At 45.1% G+C, this 19,177-nt stretch overlaps 1 protein-coding gene across 3 annotated transcripts in view; it reads left to right on the top strand.

Annotated features, from left to right (window-relative positions):
- SGF29 (SAGA complex associated factor 29) overlaps positions 1-19,177 on the top strand; it is a 32,802-nt gene that overhangs the window by 10,445 nt on the left and 3,180 nt on the right. For all 3 annotated transcript variants that reach the window (XM_082670859.1, XM_082670858.1, XM_082670857.1), the window contains exons 4-6: positions 9,692-9,786; positions 13,907-13,982; positions 14,636-14,708. In XM_082670859.1, the coding sequence (XP_082526985.1) occupies positions 9,712-9,786; positions 13,907-13,982; positions 14,636-14,708 (224 nt within the window). In that variant the 5' untranslated portion in view covers positions 9,692-9,711. The remainder of the gene's footprint in view (positions 1-9,691; positions 9,787-13,906; positions 13,983-14,635; positions 14,709-19,177) is intronic.

Genomic DNA, 19,177 nt, shown 5'->3' with positions numbered 1-19,177 from the left:
CAGCTTGGGCTGAACATTCAGTTTCCTCCCAGCTGGGAGCTGCCTGAACTTTCAGTTAGATGTGGTCATGAGTCTGCATTCTGGCTTTGCACCACCAGGCTTAGTGTCCTCAGAGTGGAGAACCACAGAAGCCTTTGCCTCTACTGAGAATGTGTTTTCTGGGGAAATTCAAGTTCACAGCTGACTGGATCCAGAGATAGCAGTAATTTATTGGAACATCATAAAATGAGTTGGTTTTCCCAGGCGGGGCGCACCCAGTAGGCGGAGCTTAAGCAGGAGGGGGCCCTTAAATGGTGGGGGCAGTGATTGCTTCCCCGGGCTTGGGACGCATTGGTGTTTTCTGTTCCTTGTGCCTTTGACTGCTTTGCTCAACTTAACACAGTCCCTGTCTTTTTTCCTGGCAGTCCCCTGATCCACATCTACGGATAAGGAGGAGGCAGCTCGTGTCTGCTAATGCATGCTCTGTGCCAGGCACTGTCTATCACCTTACTTGTGTGGTTCGTCCTCAAGTGGGTGCTCTGGTTTTTATAGAGACTCGGAAAGGTTAGAGAACTTTCTCCGGGTGAGAACTCTATAGCTCTTCTGTCCCCATTCCTCTCCTTGGAACACTCCTAAAATATGCCTGTCAGTTCATTACCCTGATGGCTGTATTGCAGGCAATCACGAGGGGAAACAACCGACACACCTACAACCATTCTGTACCTAGGCAGCCATTCCGTTTTTCACTTTCAGTGCAGTATTCAATAAATGACATGAGCGGACTTCCCCGGCGGTCCAGTAGTTAAGACTCCACGCTTCCAATGCAGGGGATGTGGGTTCAATCCCTGGTTGGAGAACTAAGATCCCACATGCCGTGCAGTGTGGCCAAAAAAAAAAAAATTAAATTAAAAAAAATTTTTTTAATAAATAAATTACATGAGATAGTCACTTTATTGTAAATAGACTTTGGGTTAGACGGTTTTGCCCAACTGTAGGCTAATACTGTGAGTGTTCTGAGCACGTCTAAGGGAGACGAAGCTAAGTTATGACGTTCAGTAGGTTAGGTGTATCAAGTGCATTCTCAACTTATGATATTTTCAACTTATAGTGGGTTGATCGGAACATAACTCCATGGTGAGTCAAGGATGATCTGTATATTATATATACAGAAGGTATCATACAAAATGAAAATCATTGTAGGTTGCTGGGATTTGCTTTAAGATATTCTTTGATGTTGTTGACTTTTTTTTTTTTTTCATCTAAATTAGGAAAACATGGAAATAGAGTTGTGACCAGAGTACTTTGGAGAGCCAGGGGAGTTTCTGACTGCCTCGCTGGTTAAGGAGTACCCCAGAGAAGAGAGGGCACTGGAGTAGGAAGAACTCGCTGCCTTTTGTCAGTCAAGTCCCAGGGGAGGGGCCTCAAGGTAGTGGAAACAGCCTGATGGTCCTTTCAGAGAGCTCAATACCGACTGCTTCCAGAGAGAGCAGTAGTTCATTGTATGATAAGATCATAAAATGAGGTTCTCCTAGGCAGGGAGAACTTGCCACTTACCCAGTGGGCAAAGTGGGCCTCTAGAATCCTGGCACTCATCTCATTACTTCAGAATTATTGGGTTGGCCACAAAGTTCGTTAGGGTTTTTCCATAAGATCTTTTTGGCCAACCCAGTACTTCACACTGAACAGAAATCAGGTGAGAAGAGAGCATTTTAAAAGTCACAAGTCAGTGTTTTCATGTGAAGACATCCTGACAGGTCTCTTGTCAAAAACAGGGCCCTCCTTACCCACCTCTGCCTTCTGATTGCAGGATTAGGCCCTGCCTGGCTTGGTATTTGACCTACTCCTTCCCCTCCAGACCAAGTGGGTCAACTTTTTCACTTTGGTTGGCTGAAAGTTTCAACGTCAATTTCATTGTCTGTCTCTGCATCTACTAATTGCAAAAGGTTTTATGAGATAACATACTTTTTCTTCTTGTATATACATGGGATCTCTGGAGAAATACCCAAAAAACAACAGGGGTTGCCTCAAGGGGTGGGAGATTTCATTGTGTTTCTTTTAATCATTTGAATTTTTTTTACTGTGTGCATATATTATCTAGTAGTTAAAGGTTTTCTTTTATTTTTTTTCCCCCTTAGGCGGAACAGACTTTGTGTGTAACCACAGTGAGACCAAGAGACAGATGATATTGCAGTAATGTGATGAGAGCCTAAATTAAGGCAGTGACAGGTGTGATGGAAGAGAAGAGTCTGGATTTAAGAGAAATTTCTGAGGCAAAATCAATAAAATTTGAATGGGGATTGATCAAGGGCATGGGGTTTGGAGATGAGCAAGGAGAAGACCCCAGGATTTCCAGCTTGGGAAGCTGGCTGGACAGTGATGGGCACCACTCACCCACGTCTGGAAGGCAGAGCCGTGCAGGGCAGGAAGTGTGAGGTGTCTGAGGGGCATCATGGTTGGGACGTTCAGGTGGCAGCTGCAGGTCTGAGCTGGGAGCTTTGCAGAGAAGTCAGGGCTGATGATACTGATGTGGAAGTTTCAGAATAAGGGTGCTTGAAACCGGTGACAGTGCTCAGGGAGTGCTTAGAGAATGAGAAGAGGATCCAGGGTGACCGTCCACTGAGGTGGAGGAGGAGGGCAACAGAAAAATAGGGGAGACTGGAGGCCTGGAAACCCAGAGAACAGAGCTTTGAGGAGCAGCTTGTGGTCAGGTATTCAGTGCAGCAGAAAGTTCCAGGAGGTGGCAGGAGATCATAGGCACTGAGGGAGCACCGGACTGCAATGGTTAAAGATTAAATGGGAGTAGAAGTGAGGATGGTGGGTACCGTGCCAGCCCTGTGCTAGGTACGGAGGATAAAGTGATCCCCGCTGTCAGAGACTGGACACGCTGGGGGAGGGGACAAATACACACACACACAGAGAGTTGTAATACGATTTGTTGGGCACAGTGGTGGAGAGATGCACAGGGTACAATGGGGACACAGAGAAAGGTAACTTCACCCAGCTGAGGAGACTGGGGGTTTCTATGATTAGAGGAGGGGGTGACTTGGTAGTAATCCAGGTCTTAGAGAACAGTTAAATCAGGCAGAGGATTAGGGGTAATCTGCCTGCAGGAAGAACATCCCAGATAGAGGAAGCAGCACAAACATAGGGCACAGGCATAAGTTACATGGCGCCCAGTCAAAAGCGGAACAGTTCAGTATTACTGGAATAGAAAATGTGAGGCAGACAGGGCCGAGCGATGTTCTAGTGGGGGAGACATGAGGATGGAAACCTCTTTGTGGAGACCTTGTGTCCTGTATTAAGGGCTTGACTTCTCCTGGGGGGGGACATGGGAGGGGATTGAAAGGTTTTGGTAGGGAAATGATATGGCCACACATGTCTTTTAGATGGACAGTCCTGGAGCTCTGCAGAGGGTGGATTTGAGGGAGACGAGAAAGCAGGGAGGAAGCCCAGCTAGGAGGCTGCTGTGTAAGTTACAGCCTGAACCAACGAGTGAAGGACGAAAAAGGAGTGGATGGAGGTCTGAAATACTGGGGCAGTAAATCAGCCAGAGTGGCGATTGGTTGGACATGAGGATTGAGGGAGAAGGGGGAGTTGAAAATAACTCAGGTTCCAGCATAGGTGGCTGGATGGGTTAGGAGGAGTGTGCTATGACCTAGGGGTTTAGGGGTGGGGTGAGGAGGGAGGGGGTGAGCTTGCTTTTGGACATACTGATTTCTTTTTTGAACAGTTTTACTGAGATATAATTCACCTACCATACAACTCACCCATTTAAAATGTATAATTTATTGGATGTTTAAAGTATATTCAGAGTTGTGCAACCATTAATATCATCATCTAATTTTAGAATATTTTCTGGGTACATAGATTTAACAAAATTCTTTTTATTATGGAACATTTCTAACATACAGAAGTAGAATCACATAAGGAGTGTCTGAGCTGGGCACAGTGATTTGGGGTCTCCTCTGGTGGAGACGTCCAGCCAACACGAATCGTTACGGGAATTTCAAAATGGACCTAACTTCGGGGAGGGGGGTCAGGGCAGGAGAGAGGTGGTGTGTGAAGGAGTAAAACTATGAAGTTCCTGTCGATTTCCCAACACTACTTACCAGTGGGGTTATTGGTGGAAAGGGGTTGTTGATGACAGCAGAGATGACTGTTCTTCCCTGAGGAGCTTCCAGGCTGGTTGGGGAAGAAAAGATCTACCTACATCCACTGGCTGGAAAGCCAGTTTATAGCTCTAGGTAGGTTCCAGGAAAAGTCAAGAGAAAAGTTAGGCTTATCTAGGGATGGTCAGACAAGACCAGTTTTGATCTGGTTGTTGAAAAAAGTGTAATGTTTGTTTCCTTGGCAGCGAGGGAGAGGGTGTAGGTGGCACACCGTCTCAGCCTCTTTGGAGGGTAGGGTGGAATGGGACAGGACATCTGCGTTTGAGTGTGTGTAGATAAGACAGACCAGAAAAAATGTCAGCAGATAATGACAGATGACACTGGATATGTCTCAGGGCTGGATCCCACCGCTCACACTCCGGCCTCTTCAGATGCAGCCCCATTCTCTCGTCCTTGGACTTGTTCTCAGTGTGCTCCTGCCCCTCGGCCAACAGGCTCACACTTCCTCCACCTGTAAACCCGCCTCCTCCTGCTTGGCCTCCCCTTCAAGGCTCCACCCCCGTCTCTGGGTCACAGCCCGGCTAGCAGGAAATTGTTATCTTTATTTGCTACCACACCCCTCCTGCAAGGTGGGTCTGAGGGCAGGAGCAAAGGTATTGAGGAGGGAGAAGGTTTGAAGTGTCAGAATTCTCAGGGAAGGTAACTGATTTACCTGGCAGCAGAGTGGGAGTGCTTGCTATCAATGCTTGTATAAAGTAAAACCCACTGTCCGGCTGGGGGGGGCTTCCCCCAGTTCTATTTTTAGTTTACCTTACTTTTATTTATTTTTGGCTGCATTGGGTCTTCGTTGATGCACGCGGGCTTTTTCTCTAGTTGCGGCGAGTGGGGGCTACTCTTCATTGTGGTGCGCCGGCTTATTGCTGTGCCTTCTCTTGTTGTGGAGCACAGATTCTAGGCGCGTGGGCTTTAGTAGTTGCGGCACGTGGGCTCAGTAGTTGTGGCTCACGGACTCTAGAGCACGGGCTCAGTAGTTGTGGTGCACGGGCTTAGTTGCTCTGTGGCATGTGGGGTCTTCCCGGACCAGGGCTCAAACCCGTGTCCCCTGCATTGGCAGGCGGATTCTTAACCACTTAACCATTGGCGCCACCACGGAAGCCCCATTCCCCCAGTTTTAATATGCACATGTGTAGGCATGTAAAAGGCATGGTTCTGACCAGGATTCTGCTTTATGTGGCAGGAGAGAACAACCCTTTACCGTGCTGATCCGTTCCTTCTGGGGATCTTCCCACTGGACTCTTCTTTGGTCCACACCTTCACCTTGGTTGTGGTTCAGTGGGGCTCTTTCCCCCTTCCTCTTTGCTCACTCAGCAGATCATCCCTAGCGTCATCAATTCCCAAGACTTTAGCAACGACCTCTATGCTGATCATTCTCAAATTTATCCACTTTGAATCTCTTAAACTCTAGATCCCTGATTTTGTGCGGTTCTAATTAATGCAGCCAGACTTTTTTTTCTTAAGAGACATGTTCTTCTCTATGTTAGAATGCATTATATAAAGCTTGTGGTGGTAAAAATAGTGTTGCACGTGTGAGGAAAAAAAAATATGTCACAAGCAGTCAAATGAAAATAAGTTGGACTTCATGAAAATTAAAAACATGTGCTTCAAAGGACACAATTCAGTAATCATTTTTTAAAAAAACCAATTAAAAATGGCAAAGGGCAGTTCTCCAGAGAAGATACACAAAGGCCAGTAAACACATGAAGAGATGTTCAACATCATTAGCCATCAGGGAAATGCAAATCAAAACCACTGGTTACCATTTCACACCCAGTAGGATGGCTATAATCAAAAAGACTGACAATATCACATGTTGGTGCACATGCAGAGATATCGGAACCCTCATACGTTGCTCATGGGAATATAAAATGGTGCACCCACTTTGGAAACAGTCTAGCTGTTCTCAAAAGGTTAAACATAGAGTTACCATATGATCCAACATTTGCACTCCTAGGTGTATACCCAGGAAATGAAAACATGTCCACAGGTATTCATAGCAGCGATGTTCATAACAGCCAAAAAGTGAACACAACCCAAATGTCTATCAGTTGATGAATGGATATACAAAATGTGGTATATGCAAACATGAAATATTATTCAACAATAAAAAGAAATGAAGTGCAGAACAGGCAAATCTATAGAGACAGAAAGTAGATTAGTGTTTGCCTGGGGCTGGAAGGGATGGAGATGTACACGTATTTAAAGCATACAATGCAGTGGTTTTTAGTGTATTCAGAGTTACACAGACATCACCACAGTCAATTTTAGAACATTTTCACCGCCTGGCCAAAAAGCCCGATTCTCATTAACAGTCACTCCCCTTCCTCCCTCAACCACCCCCCACAACAGCTTTCTATGGACTTGCCTATCCTGGATACTTCATATAAACGGAATCATACAATATGAGGTTTGTTTTGTCTGGCTTCTTTCACTTAGCATAATGTTTTCAAGGTTCATCCATGTGTAGCATGTGTCAGTACTTCATTCCTTTTTAGTGTAATAATATAGTCTATTGTAAGGATAATACCACACTTTACCCATTCATATCGTTTCTCCACATCCTCACCAACACTTGTTATTATGTCTCATTCTTATTATAGCCATCCTAGTGAGTGTGAAATGGTATCTCCTGTGGTTTTGATTTGCGTTTCCTTGATGGCTAATGATATCAAGCATCTTTTCATGTGCTTGTTGGCCACTTGTATATCTTCTTTGGAGAACTGTCTGTTCAGATCATTTTTATATATGGTCTGAGGTAGGGCCCCAAATTCACTCTTTTACATGTGGACATCCAGTTGTCCTTGCACCATTTATCAAAAAAGACTATTCTTTCCCCATTAAGTTGTCTTGGCAACCTTGTGGAAAATCAGTTGACCATGGATATAAGGGTTTATTTATGGTCTCTTGATTCTGTTCCATTCATCTTTATGTCTACCCTTATGCCAGTACCACACCATCTTGATTACTGTAGCTTTATAGTACGTTTTGTAATTGGCAAAACTTTTTCAAGATTATTTTGGCTATTCTGGATCCCTTGAATTTTCATATTAATTTTAGGATGAGCTTGTTAATTTCTGCAAAGAAGCCACCTGGGACTTTGATAGGGCTTTCGTTGAAACTGTAGATCAATTTGGGAAGTAGTGCTATTTTAACAATGTTAAGTCTGCTGATCCATGAACATGGGATGTCTATGTAGATCTTCTTAATTTTTTTAAACAATGTTTTGTAGTTTTCAGTATAAGAATTGTATACTTCTCTTATTAAACTTATTCCTAAGTATTTTATTCTTTTGGATGCTATTGTAAATTGAATTGTTTTCTTAGTTTCATTTTTGGGTTGTTCATTGCAACTGTATAGAAATGCAGTTGATTTTTGCCTGTTGATCTTCTGTCCTTTAACCTTCTTTATTAGTTCTAATCGTTGTTTAGTGGGTTTCTTAGGATTTTGTATATACAAGGTCATGTCATCTGCAGATGAAGATAGTTTTACTTCTTTCTTTCCAATCTTGATTCTTTTATTTCATTTTATTGCCCTAGTTTGAACCTCTAGAGCAATGTTGACTTGTTGCTGATCTTAGGGGGGAAAGCTTTCAGTCTTTCACCAATAAGTATGATGTTATCTGTGGGTTTTCACAGATGCCCTTGATCAGGTTGAGGAAACTCCCCTCTATTCCTGGTTTGTATATTACTCTTTTAATAAACAAAAGCAGAGATTTTTAAGAAGATGTGCATAATTAAATACATAGAGTTCACAGTTCATTACCGGGGGGTGGGGGACATGCAGTGTGAATCTGATCTTTGTGGATATGGAGATGTACTAATTGAATGACCTTTATAAGAAGGTAGGGTATAAAGTAAAAATTTCAGCATTCTAAAAAAAAGTTCTTTTTTTCCAGTCTACTTGTATCTTTAGGCGTATGTCCAGTTTTACCTAGTTACAGTAGCTTACTTTTTTTAAAAAAATTTTTATTGAAGTATAGTTGATTTACAATGTTGTGTTAATTACTGCTGTACAGCAAAGTGATTTGGTTACACATATATATACATTCTTTTTTTAAATATTCTTTTCCATTATGGTTTATCATAGGATACTGAATATAGTTCCCTGTGCTATACAGCAAGACCTTGTTGTTTATCCATCCTGTATATAAAAGCTTACATCTGCTAACACCAACCTCCCACTCCATCCCTCCCCCAGCTCCCTCCCCCTTGGCAACCACCCTCTATGTCCATGAGTCTGTTTCTGTTTCATAGATAGGTTCCCTTGGCAACCACCAGTCTGTTCTCTATGTCCATGAGTCTGTTTCTGTTTCATAAATAGGTTCCCTTGGCAACCACCAGTCTGTTCTCTAGGTCCATGAGTCTGTTTCTGTTTCATAGATAGGTTCATTTGTGTCATATTTTAAATTCCACATATAAGTGATATCATATATTTATCTTTCTCTTTCTGACTTACTTCACTTAGTAGGATAATCTCCAGTTGCATTCATGTTGCTGCAAATGGTATTATTTCGTCCTTTTTTATGGCCGAGTGGTATTCCATTGTGTGTATGTACCACATCTTGTTTATCCATTCATCTGTCAGTGGACATTTAGGTTGTTTCCATGTGTTGGCTATACAATAGCTTACTTTTAAAATTACCTTTTATTGTCTCTTATTCTTTTTCTAATTACCTACTGTTGCATTTTATTTTCATCACAATACATTCATCTTACCTTAAGTCAGATATTTTTAGTAGTTAATTTCTCTTCCCTCTACAGTAAAAAAAAGTAACAGTGCTTTATATCTTAGAAAGTGTCTTCATATAAAATCTTATTTGAATCCTCATTTTACACATTAAAAAAAAAGGGGAAACCGGAATGCTTGAATCATTTGTCAGGATAGTAGCAGCAGAGCTGGGGCTAGGACATACTGCCTTTGAAGATACTTAACAAGTACTCCTGACTTGGTTGAACATATCAAATAGGAGCATCATTGGATTAGGGAGGGAATCCAAGACAACTTGCTGCTGTATCAGTTTCCTAGGGCTGCCATGACAAACGACTATAAACTGGGTGACTTAAAAGAAATGTATTCTCACAGTTCTGAAGGCTAGAATTCCAAAATCAAGGGGTTGTATTAGTTCCAGAATCAAGGGTGGGTTCCTTCTTGGGTGCCCAGAAGGAGGGTATGTTCCGTGCCTCTCTCCCAGCTTCTGGTGGTTGCCAGCGATCCCTGATATTCCTTGGCTTGCAGCTGCATAACTGCACTCTCTCTCTGCGTCTGTCACATGGCTGTCTTCCCTCTGTGTGTGTCTGTCTCTCCACGTGGCATTCTCTGTATGTGTGTCTCTGTTTCTTCTCTTATGAGGGCACCAGTCATGTTGGATTAAGGCCCACTCGACTCCAGGGTGACTTCATCTTAACATATATCTTAATTACATCTGCAAAGACCCTGTTTCCAAGTAAGAGGTACCAGAGGTTAGAACTTCAGCATGTCTTTCAGGAGAATGGTTTAACCCACAACAGCCACTAACAAGGCTCTCTTCTGCTCCCCCTCCACCCCAGGCGCCCCCGTATACCACACCATGGCCCTCGTGTCTGCTGATTCCCGCATTGCAGAACTGCTCACAGAGCTCCATCAGCTGATCAAGCAAACCCAGGTAAAAATCCACAGCCCTCCACTCCTAGAGGGGAACGTGGGCTGTGATACTGAGCTGTGGAGGGGGCGGGGGTGGTTGTGTTCAAAGAGATTGGACATGCAGGAACCACGGTGATGTAATGAAGGTGGGAGGAGAAGGAGAATGTAGGGTATGACTTCCATTCCTGTTGGATTTTCTGTCATGTGCAGGATTTCATGATTTGTTTTGTTTAGTAACAGCTATATTGAGAGGTATAATTCACATACCATACAATTCACCCATTTAAGGTGTACAGTCCACTTTGAATCAATATTCAGAGTTGTGCAACCATCACCATGATCAATTTCAGAACATTTTCATCACCTGACAAAAATGCCCTGTACCCAATAGCAGTCATTCTCCTTCTGCCTCCACCTCAGGTAAACAGAGACACTCTTATCAGGCAAGATATTCCAAGCGTGTTTAGAGGTTATCTACTAAGAGCTGGTCAAGGGCCAGCCCTTTTTTGGAATGTGTAGTGTTTGAACACCCCGGCCTGCTGAATTGATCTTTAACTGCACCTGCCACCCCCCTGGCCCTTGGCCTAGGCTCTGTTACAGCAAAACAGTCATTTGAGCATTTACCTCTAGTATAGCATTTATATAACAGATACAGCAATAGTATCAGGATAAGTATGCCTAACATTGGCAGGAATCCTTATAGGGTAGGGATAGACTTAAAGAAACAACTAATCTGTCCTATAGAGCCATTACATACACTTTCATATTTTTGTACTAATTTGATTACCTGTTTTCCTCCTTCATCTATCGCCATCTGTACCTTATGATAAATTTGTGTGAAACTGTTTAGCATAGAAATTAGCTGATGGTGAGTTAAATCCAGTTCTTCCTCAGGTCAGTCATTTTCCATCAGCATTACATTCTCAGAAGACTTTGACTCAATCTCCCAATACATTTGGTCATCAATATCAGTGTTATCCTATGACTGACTTACATAAGGTAGTTGAATCTTACCAACAGTGCCAGTGTGTTACACCATATTGAAGTATGGTCATGGTAAAATTCAGTTTCATTATGGAACAAATCAATAAGAATTACAGAGCTATTTGTTAGGCCTTTGCAGCAGAATTGGCCCCGCCCATTTACCAGATTTTATTACGGGCAGGCTTTATTACAGTTGGCCATGATTCAGTTATTTCTGGGTTCGAAGTCAGCTGGGGATAAAGCCAGTCACTCTGTCTCAGCTCAGGCTCGTATTGAGACTGGTTTCCATTGCATACTGTTGTATAGCAGAGTCCACCTCCCTCCTATGGGGAGGACACAGGTGGTATTCAGAGTACAAGCCCTACCTCTGCTAACTGGACTTCAGGATATGTCTTATTTTGATCTATTCTTGGGTCAAGGGTAGTCATGGTGCATTGATGTAAATTGCACATGCCCCTTGAGGGCTTCCATAGGTTTAGAGGTCCACAAAATTCCCATAAGTGTGCCCCTTGGGGCTCAGCAGCTAGGATGGAGGGCCGCTGCTCATGGCTACTTATTAAAGTATTATCCATTTTAAAATAGTCAAGAAACCCTGGTGGGTCAAGGTGCAAGCCCTTTCCCAGCAACAGGTGGGTCCTAGAACTATCCACATTACCTGTTGGGTTGGCCTGAACCACTTCACTAAAGCCTCATCATCTTTCCAGACTGACTCCCATCCCTTGCCTTCCTCCTACGAGAGAACTCACTTCTGTTTGTTTATTCTAATCAACGGTCTTTTCCCTCTGATTGCTGCTTCTCACTGAAAATGAGTTCAGCTTGCCCCACAATGAACACAACAGTACCTATGTCCCCTAAAGCCTTTTTCTGTCTATGGGCCAATGTTGCTTACTCCACCATGCATTTTGTTGCCATTGTGTACTAATGGCCTGGGTACTGCAGTTAGGATACATATTTTGTACCCAAAAATGTTGGGTGCCCCATACTAGGGTTAGATGAGCGGTAGTCGCACCTAGATGTAATTTAGCCTAAGTATATCATATGGCCTCTTAGGCCTCTCAAAACCTTCCTCGTCTAGGGGAGCAGGGGATGGAGCTGTTCCCCAGGGGAATTTGGACCCACCATGTGCCTACTGCTCTAATCCTGTCAGAAACCCACTTTTTCCCTATTGTTTTTACTTGCTTTGCATTCACAAAGACAAGGGTGCTGTGTATTTGTGCAAGCATGCTGTGGCACGTTGTGTCCATTACAACCAGGGACCTTTCTAAGCATCCCATCATCCAGGCTTGTAGTGACACGATGATCAGTCTGCTGGGAGCCGCCATACAACCCAGTGGGAGCAGTTTCCAGAGATTCCTTTCCAAATGGTATCCTTTGTGGTGGAATGTGACCTGAAAAATCAGTCAGAAGATTCTGGCACACATATTGCTAAGTGAAAACCCAGTCTGAAAGGTTTTCTGTACTGTATGATTCCAACTATATGACAATATGGAAAAGGCAAATCTATAGAGAGAATAAAAAGGTCAGTGATTGCGCAGGGCTCAGAGGGAGGGAGGGATGGATGGGGGAGCACAGGGGATTTTTAAGGGAGGTGAAGCTATTCTGTATGATACCAAAATGGTGGGTACGTTACATTTTGCATTTGTCAAAACCCATAGAATGTTAAACACAAAAAGTGAATCTTAATGTAATCTATGGACTTTAGTTAATAATCATTATCAATATTGGTTCAGTAATTGTAACAAATGTTCCACACTAATGCAAGATGTTAATAATAGGTGAGGCTGTGCAGGGGAAAGCAGGTGTATGGGAACTCTGTCTTCCACCTGCGTGATTTTTCTGTAAACCTAAAACTGCTCTAAAAATAGTTTAGTAATAAAATTTTGAAGATAAAGAAAAAAAGATACTGGCACATTATTAGAACTCCAGTCAGTCATCAACAGTTTGTCTAGTTTATCATCATATTATATAACCAAAATGTCTCTCAGAGGGTTTTCAGGCTTCCATTTGACTTTGTTGGGGTCTAAAAGCGGAGGTGGTCTTGGCAGACACACGGCGTCACCTTCAGGGCATCTGGTATGACTGAGTTAAGAGTCAATGTTATTCTCTTGCTCTGAGCCTCTCTCAGGTATTAATGTAATACTGAATTTCCATCATTGCATAACCCATTTATTCATTCTTTTACCCTCAGCTACTCTTTCTCCTTCTCTGCATTTGTCATTGATTTTTACCCAGATTTTTCTACTCTGAAGGACGTTAGGCTCGGCCACTGTGCTGGTCCTGATTGCCAGCAACAACACACTAGTCTAGCAAGTGCCTCACCTTCCTCCGACTCTTCCCCTATCCCCACCCCGGCCCCCGTCCATTCCCATTCATGCAAGGTAGGGTTACTTAGGTACGGAACTAGTGGGCTGTTTTCACCACTAGGCATTATAGCTGCGTTCACTGTTAACTCCATTTTGCCAGATGGGGTGAAAGTACCTACCCACTCAGGCACTTAGAAATTCTGACATAAAGGTTAAAAGGTATAGTTACAGCTTCTTCCTTAGGAATCATCCCTGCTTCCGGCATCTTCATTTGCAGCCCTGGTCCCAGGACCACTGATGTGGGGAAGGATTGTATCAGCATCCTTACCTACCCCGCTTCCCCAGATGAATTGATCATAGATACACGTGTTAATTTCTAGACTCTCGGTTCTGTTCCATTGACCTATATGGCAGCATCACACCATTTGACTACTGCAGCTTTGTAGGAAATTTTGAAATTGGGAAACGTGACTCCTCCTTTTTTGTTTGTTTGTTTTTAAGATTGTTTTGACTATTCTGGGTCACTTGAATTTCCATATGAACTTGAGGATCAGCTTGTCAGTTTCTGCAGGGAAGGCAGCTGGAATTTTGATGGGGATTGCATTGAATCTGTGCGTCAGTTTGTCTTTTTGATAAAGGAGAGTCATTAAATGTATAACTTGTAAGTTAACTTTAATGCCTTTTGTGTTGCTTTTGCATTAGTCAGGGGGGGAAATGCTTTTAAACTGACGGATTTGGAAGTTGGATTTACAAAATGAGGGTCATATTTATGGGGCCTCTGGCCTGGGCTGCAGGGTAGTTGCCACAGCAGGATAAAGGGCCTCCCCTCATGTCCTGTTGACCTCGTCCTTGCAGGAAGAGCGTTCGAGGAGCGAACACAACTTAGTGAACATCCAAAAGACCCACGAGCGGATGCAGACAGAGAACAAGAGTGAGTGGCTGGGCTCGGGAGAGAAAGGAGTGGGCCGAGACTGGGAACGTGGCGGTCATCGTTTTCGAAAGGGACTTTTGCATGTATCTGCCTAATCCAAAATGAACTGCTTGCTCCCTAGCCCTGAGGGACAGTTTTCCCTTAGGCTGGGTGACCTAAGATGACCCAGGAGAGAGATGACAGACTGTCTAGCCACTAAGGAACCTTAAAATCCCCCAACTCTGAGGACTGGGAAGTCAGGAAATGACGCTGCGTCTCGGGAACCCCCTTACAGCGCACAGGACCCCCCAGTTCGCCGGCATTTTCTAGAGCTTCCCTACTCGTGTGCCCTGCACATGCCCTGAGGTCAGGCTCCCGGGCTGGTGCTTTCCAACTCTGAGGAGCTTGGAGAGTTGTTTTCTGTTTGCGTGGGTCACACTCTGGCAGAGGTTAGAGAGTCCTCTCCTAGATGTTGTGATGGCATCTGTAGCATATGAAAATGTGAACATGGAGGTACCGGCCTCGGGGGGCACTTCTGAGCCAGTAAAGCTCATACCTCAGCCCATGGCCCCTCGGTGCCTCCCAGAGTCTGATTCCGGCGGACTGGAAGCAGTGCCACATTGCTGCCAGCTGCCCCTCACCCATGCATCTTTCTCCCTTTGTTTATTCTGCAGTCTCTCCCTATTACCGGACAAAGCTGCGTGGCCTCTATACAACCGCCAAGGCCGATGCAGAGGCTGAGTGCAAGTGAGTACCGTCCCACTGCCCTGCCATCGCCTCCCCTCCACATCCAGGTGCTGGGCTGTAGGAGCCTGTGGACCATAGCCCCAGCCTGCCTCTCCTCCCACAGATAAGCAGATTCTGACTCCCCAGCTTCTCCTTTAGGGCCCACTTTCCCTAGAGCCCACTCTGGCCTCTCTTCCCTGGCCCTGCTGTTTTATAGATGGCAGAAAGGTGTGGATCAAATCCCAGTGATGCCTTTTTCTAGTCACTTGACCTTGGGCAGTCATTTCAGCTGAGATTCAGTTGCTCCGTCATTAAAATAGAGATAATAACTACTTGTAGAATTGTCAACTTAAAATGCGGTAATGCACATAAAGTGCCTAATACCAGTATTTTTCAAACTCTTTTGACCATAACCCATGGTTATGCCTGGTGTTGGGCAGTCTCCATAGAGAGACACAAGGATAGTGAGATCCTGCCTTCAAGAGCAAGCAGTCCGGAAAGGAGAGACACCCTAAAAAAGTTACAAGACAGTGTAGTTGGTGGGCCAGCCGAGATGGTGTTCACTGTGCCTGGGGATCTGAGACCCTCTCAGGGAGGAGGAGAAACTTGAGCTGGGGATGGGTAGGCAGACAAGTCAGAGAGCCCAAGCGGAGGACAGTGTGCCAGGGCCATGGAGGAGCGCATTTGTGGAATGAGAACTAGTCCTTGCATGGCTGGGGGAGGGGAGGGCAGGATGTGGAAGACCTCCAATACCTGGACGTTATCTCGGAGGCCATAGCGAGCCAAAGGCGATGTAAGAGCAGGAGAGAAACCCCTGGCTGCCGCACGGAGAGCAGACTGGGTGAGATTCAAGGCTAGTTTGGAGACCAGGCAAAAGATAAGTGACGGAGTTGAGCTGAGACAATGGCAGTGGGGATAGAGAAACAAGGGTGGATTCTGAGATCAAACTGGAGGACGAGTTGGGAGAGAAGATTTCCAAGGTTTTTAGCTTGAACAAAGGGGTCTGATGGGGCTTCCTTTGCCAGGGTGGGAAGAGAACAAAAGGGTGGGGCCGACTGGCGGGGAGGGGACACGGCGAATTCTGGTTGGAGGTGTTGCTTGCTTGGCTTTCCAGCCCAGCCTTCCCCACCCCCATCTTATCCCTGATTTGCAGATTCATCGGGTAGCCATAGTTGGGCCCTTTCCCATTAGTGGGCCTGGAGTTTGGCTTGTATAAGTCAGAGTGACTCAATGTTCATTTGAAAGTAAAAGGCAGACTTTCCCTTCCCAGCTTAACTGCCGGCAGAGTGAGGCAGCTGCTTCTGCAACCAGCTGGTGTGAGCTCTTCTCTGGCATTGACTTAACCAGAGTTTAACACTTAAAGCTTGTTTCATAAGTGCAGGTCCCTTGCAGTTCTGCTGTCATTTCACTTTTTCAGACTCTCAGACCTTCATACGTTCATTCACTAAACAATGAATAAGGTGTCCTCACCTCCAGATACCACGCTGGGAACAGGAGAGTGGGTGAGACAGATAAGATGCCACCCCTACGCACAGGGAGCTCCGCGTCTGGGTGGGGAAAACATGGTACTGTGTGTGCCTGTGGCACTGACCCAGGTGCTGCAGCACCTATCAGCTCATCTTCTAAATATTTGCATTAAACCTCTTGGGAAGATGAAGAGGTGCCCAGAGCCTGCTTCATGAGCCCAAGCCTGTGATGCTTTGCTGTTCCTTCTGTCCAGTCCTGGCTGCTTTTCCTCCTCCTGCTCTTGCAGAAAACAGAAAGGAACCCCTGTGTCTTCACTTAACAATCATCTCTTTTAGCAGCAGGAGTCAAAGGGAAACAGATCAAAGATGTCACTTTCCGTGTCCCAGTGGAGATGGGTGGCCATTCTGGGTGGGAACAAGGTATTTCCTAACATTGGTTCAGAGGTGCTTCTCCAGGTGCGGCTCTGTGAGGGCACAGGAGAGAAGGCCCACAAGGAATTATTTTTCACCCCAATCAAATAATTACTGTGTATTGGTATGCAGCAGTATTGGATTACTTTAAAGAGCCCACACCATTTAGCCCCTTACGAATGGTTGGGGAGGGGGGCCGGGTTTGGGGTGGGGGAGGGAGGTTAAGGCCCAGGGTTCTTGGCTGAGGACCCTTCAAAGGAAGGCCGGCCAGCAAGAGGCGTTTCCTCTGCTGTCCCAGGTGAAGTGGGGCTCTTGGGATGGCACCATCCCTGAGGGTTGCTGACGGGCTGGCAGGCTGCCTCCCAGAAGGTAGGGACCCACGCTTTGCTGGGTGGTCATCCTGGTTGACCTGAAGCCTCTATGGTTCCGAGATGGAGAAGTTTCAGCTCCAGAAAACTGCTCTTTAAATAGGAAGTGATCTTAAAACATTGTTTCCTCAGATCTCTGCAGTGGCGCTTCAGTAACTTTAGGAAATGGAATATTACATTCCTCTCCTTAGAGATTCACAATGCAAATTAAAGCACTGAAGTGTTAAAGTACTGAAGTACTAAAGTGCTGCAGTATTAAAGTATTGAAGGCTCTGCCAGGTTCTGCAACAGCAATTTCTTTAACTCAGTATTTCACAAACTTACTTGACAGTGGAATACATTTACACACTGGTTCTCAAGTCCGGCTGCGCCCAGAGGTTCTGCTTTAACTGGGGTGGAGTTCATGCATTGGTGTTAACTTTCTACATAATTTCAGACTTACAGAAATGTATTTTTACCACACGTGCTTTACCACTCTATGGATATATGTATTTACAATCTTTTGTTTTCTGAATCATTTATGTTGCAGACATGACGCATGATGCCTCTTGACCTCTAAATGCATCCGTCAGCATTTCCTAAAAACCAGGACATTCTTAAACAACCACAGTACATTTCTCAAAATCAGGAAATTACAGATATAAAACTATTAACTGATCTACACATCTTATTCAGATCTCATCACTGTCCACTGATGACCTTTATAGCAAAAGAACAGAACATTTTTATAGTGCAGATCAGCACTGTGTTTCGTTTTCATGTCTCTCTGGTCTCTTCCAATCTGGAACGGTTCCCAGGCTGTCTTTGCTTTTCCTGACCTTGACATTTTGAAGATTACAGGCCAGTGTAGAATGGCCCTCAGTTGGGTTTGTCTGATGTTTCCTCACGATCAGATTCAGGTGTTACGCTTTGGGAGGTAATAGCATGGAAGTGATGTCGTCCTCCGTCATCATATTACAAGGCCAGAAGACTCCCACTGGTTAAGGCGGGCTCTTGCAGGTTTCTCCTGTGTCAAGTTATTGCTGTTTTCCATTGTGTGATTAATAAGTATCTTATGAGAGATACTTGGAGACTGTGTACATATCCCCTTCCACAACAGACCCACTAGTTTTGGCATCTGTTGATGATTCTTACTTAAAGCAATTGGGATTCTTTTTAAAAAGCTCCCCAGGGCGTTCTGATGTCCAGCTAGGTTGAGAACCACTCCATTAATATCTCACAGAATACAGCTTAGGACATACTATGTAAAAGGATGTCCTCCAAACAGGCCCAGCAGCAATGATCAGACTTTGCAAGTTCCCTTTGGCCTGCTGGCTTTTACTCCTCCTCTGCTTTCCTGGAAGCCTAATTGCCCCGTGTACCAGTGCTCACGCACAAGCCCGAGGTGGCTCTGGCTGAGTCATCCTGGCGTCCGATACCAGCCACGCTGAGCTTCAGTGCTCCAAGCCTGTGAGCATGGTGTTCATCCCCCCCTGCTTTGGTTTGCGCAGTTCCCTCTGCCAAGGCTGCCCCTTGCCCGATCTTCTGGCCTTTCTTTTGCCTGATGAGTCCACAAGAGTCACACCCTCTGGGACACCTCCTGTGACACTATTGTGCTGTGTTCTCATGGGTCTGAACCAAGGCCTTCAGAAACACATGGGCATTTACTAAAGGTTTGCGAGAGGAATGTGCTAGAGAATAAATGACCTGAAGTGGCTTCTCTGCTGCTTATCGCTGTTGAGATATTCTTTGGGGGAGGTTCCCAAAGGTCTAGGATAAAGAAGCCTTCTTCCCGCAAGGATCTGTGTGCACTTCTGCCAGGTTGCTTGGGTCCCAGCCACCCTGGAACCCCTGTAATCGAACTCCAGAGGTTTCCTGGGGCTGCAGTCTTTCAGGGATGAGTTCCCTCCACCCCCAGCCCTGCTCTGAGCCGAGACAACTCCCCACAGTCCTCTGGAGTGTCTCTTTTACAGGTGCCACTAGGGCAGACCCCAAGTTTTAACTTCTGTCCTCCGAATCGCAAGAGGTTGTTAGAGCCTGCTGGCACCCAGCAGCACTTCTTCAGGATTTGTCGGATGCACTGCGGCCAAGGCAGCTCTCTGCTTTGCTTACCTCTACAGGACCCTCTTAGGTTTTTTGGCCTGCCACTTCCTCTTGCCTCATCAGTTCTTTTATGCTTTTAAGATTAAAAAACACGTGCTTAGGGTTTATAGTTTCCAGCATCAGGGTTGGTCTGAGCTAGCCAGCCTGCCGTAATGAGAAAAGG

Source organism: Grampus griseus, assembly GCF_964374135.1.
Source record: "Grampus griseus genome assembly, chromosome: 14".
Classification (NCBI taxonomy): domain Eukaryota; kingdom Metazoa; phylum Chordata; class Mammalia; order Artiodactyla; family Delphinidae; genus Grampus; species Grampus griseus.
Note: the sequence above shows the minus strand (reverse complement) of the source record. Positions and strands in the feature narration are given on the sequence as shown.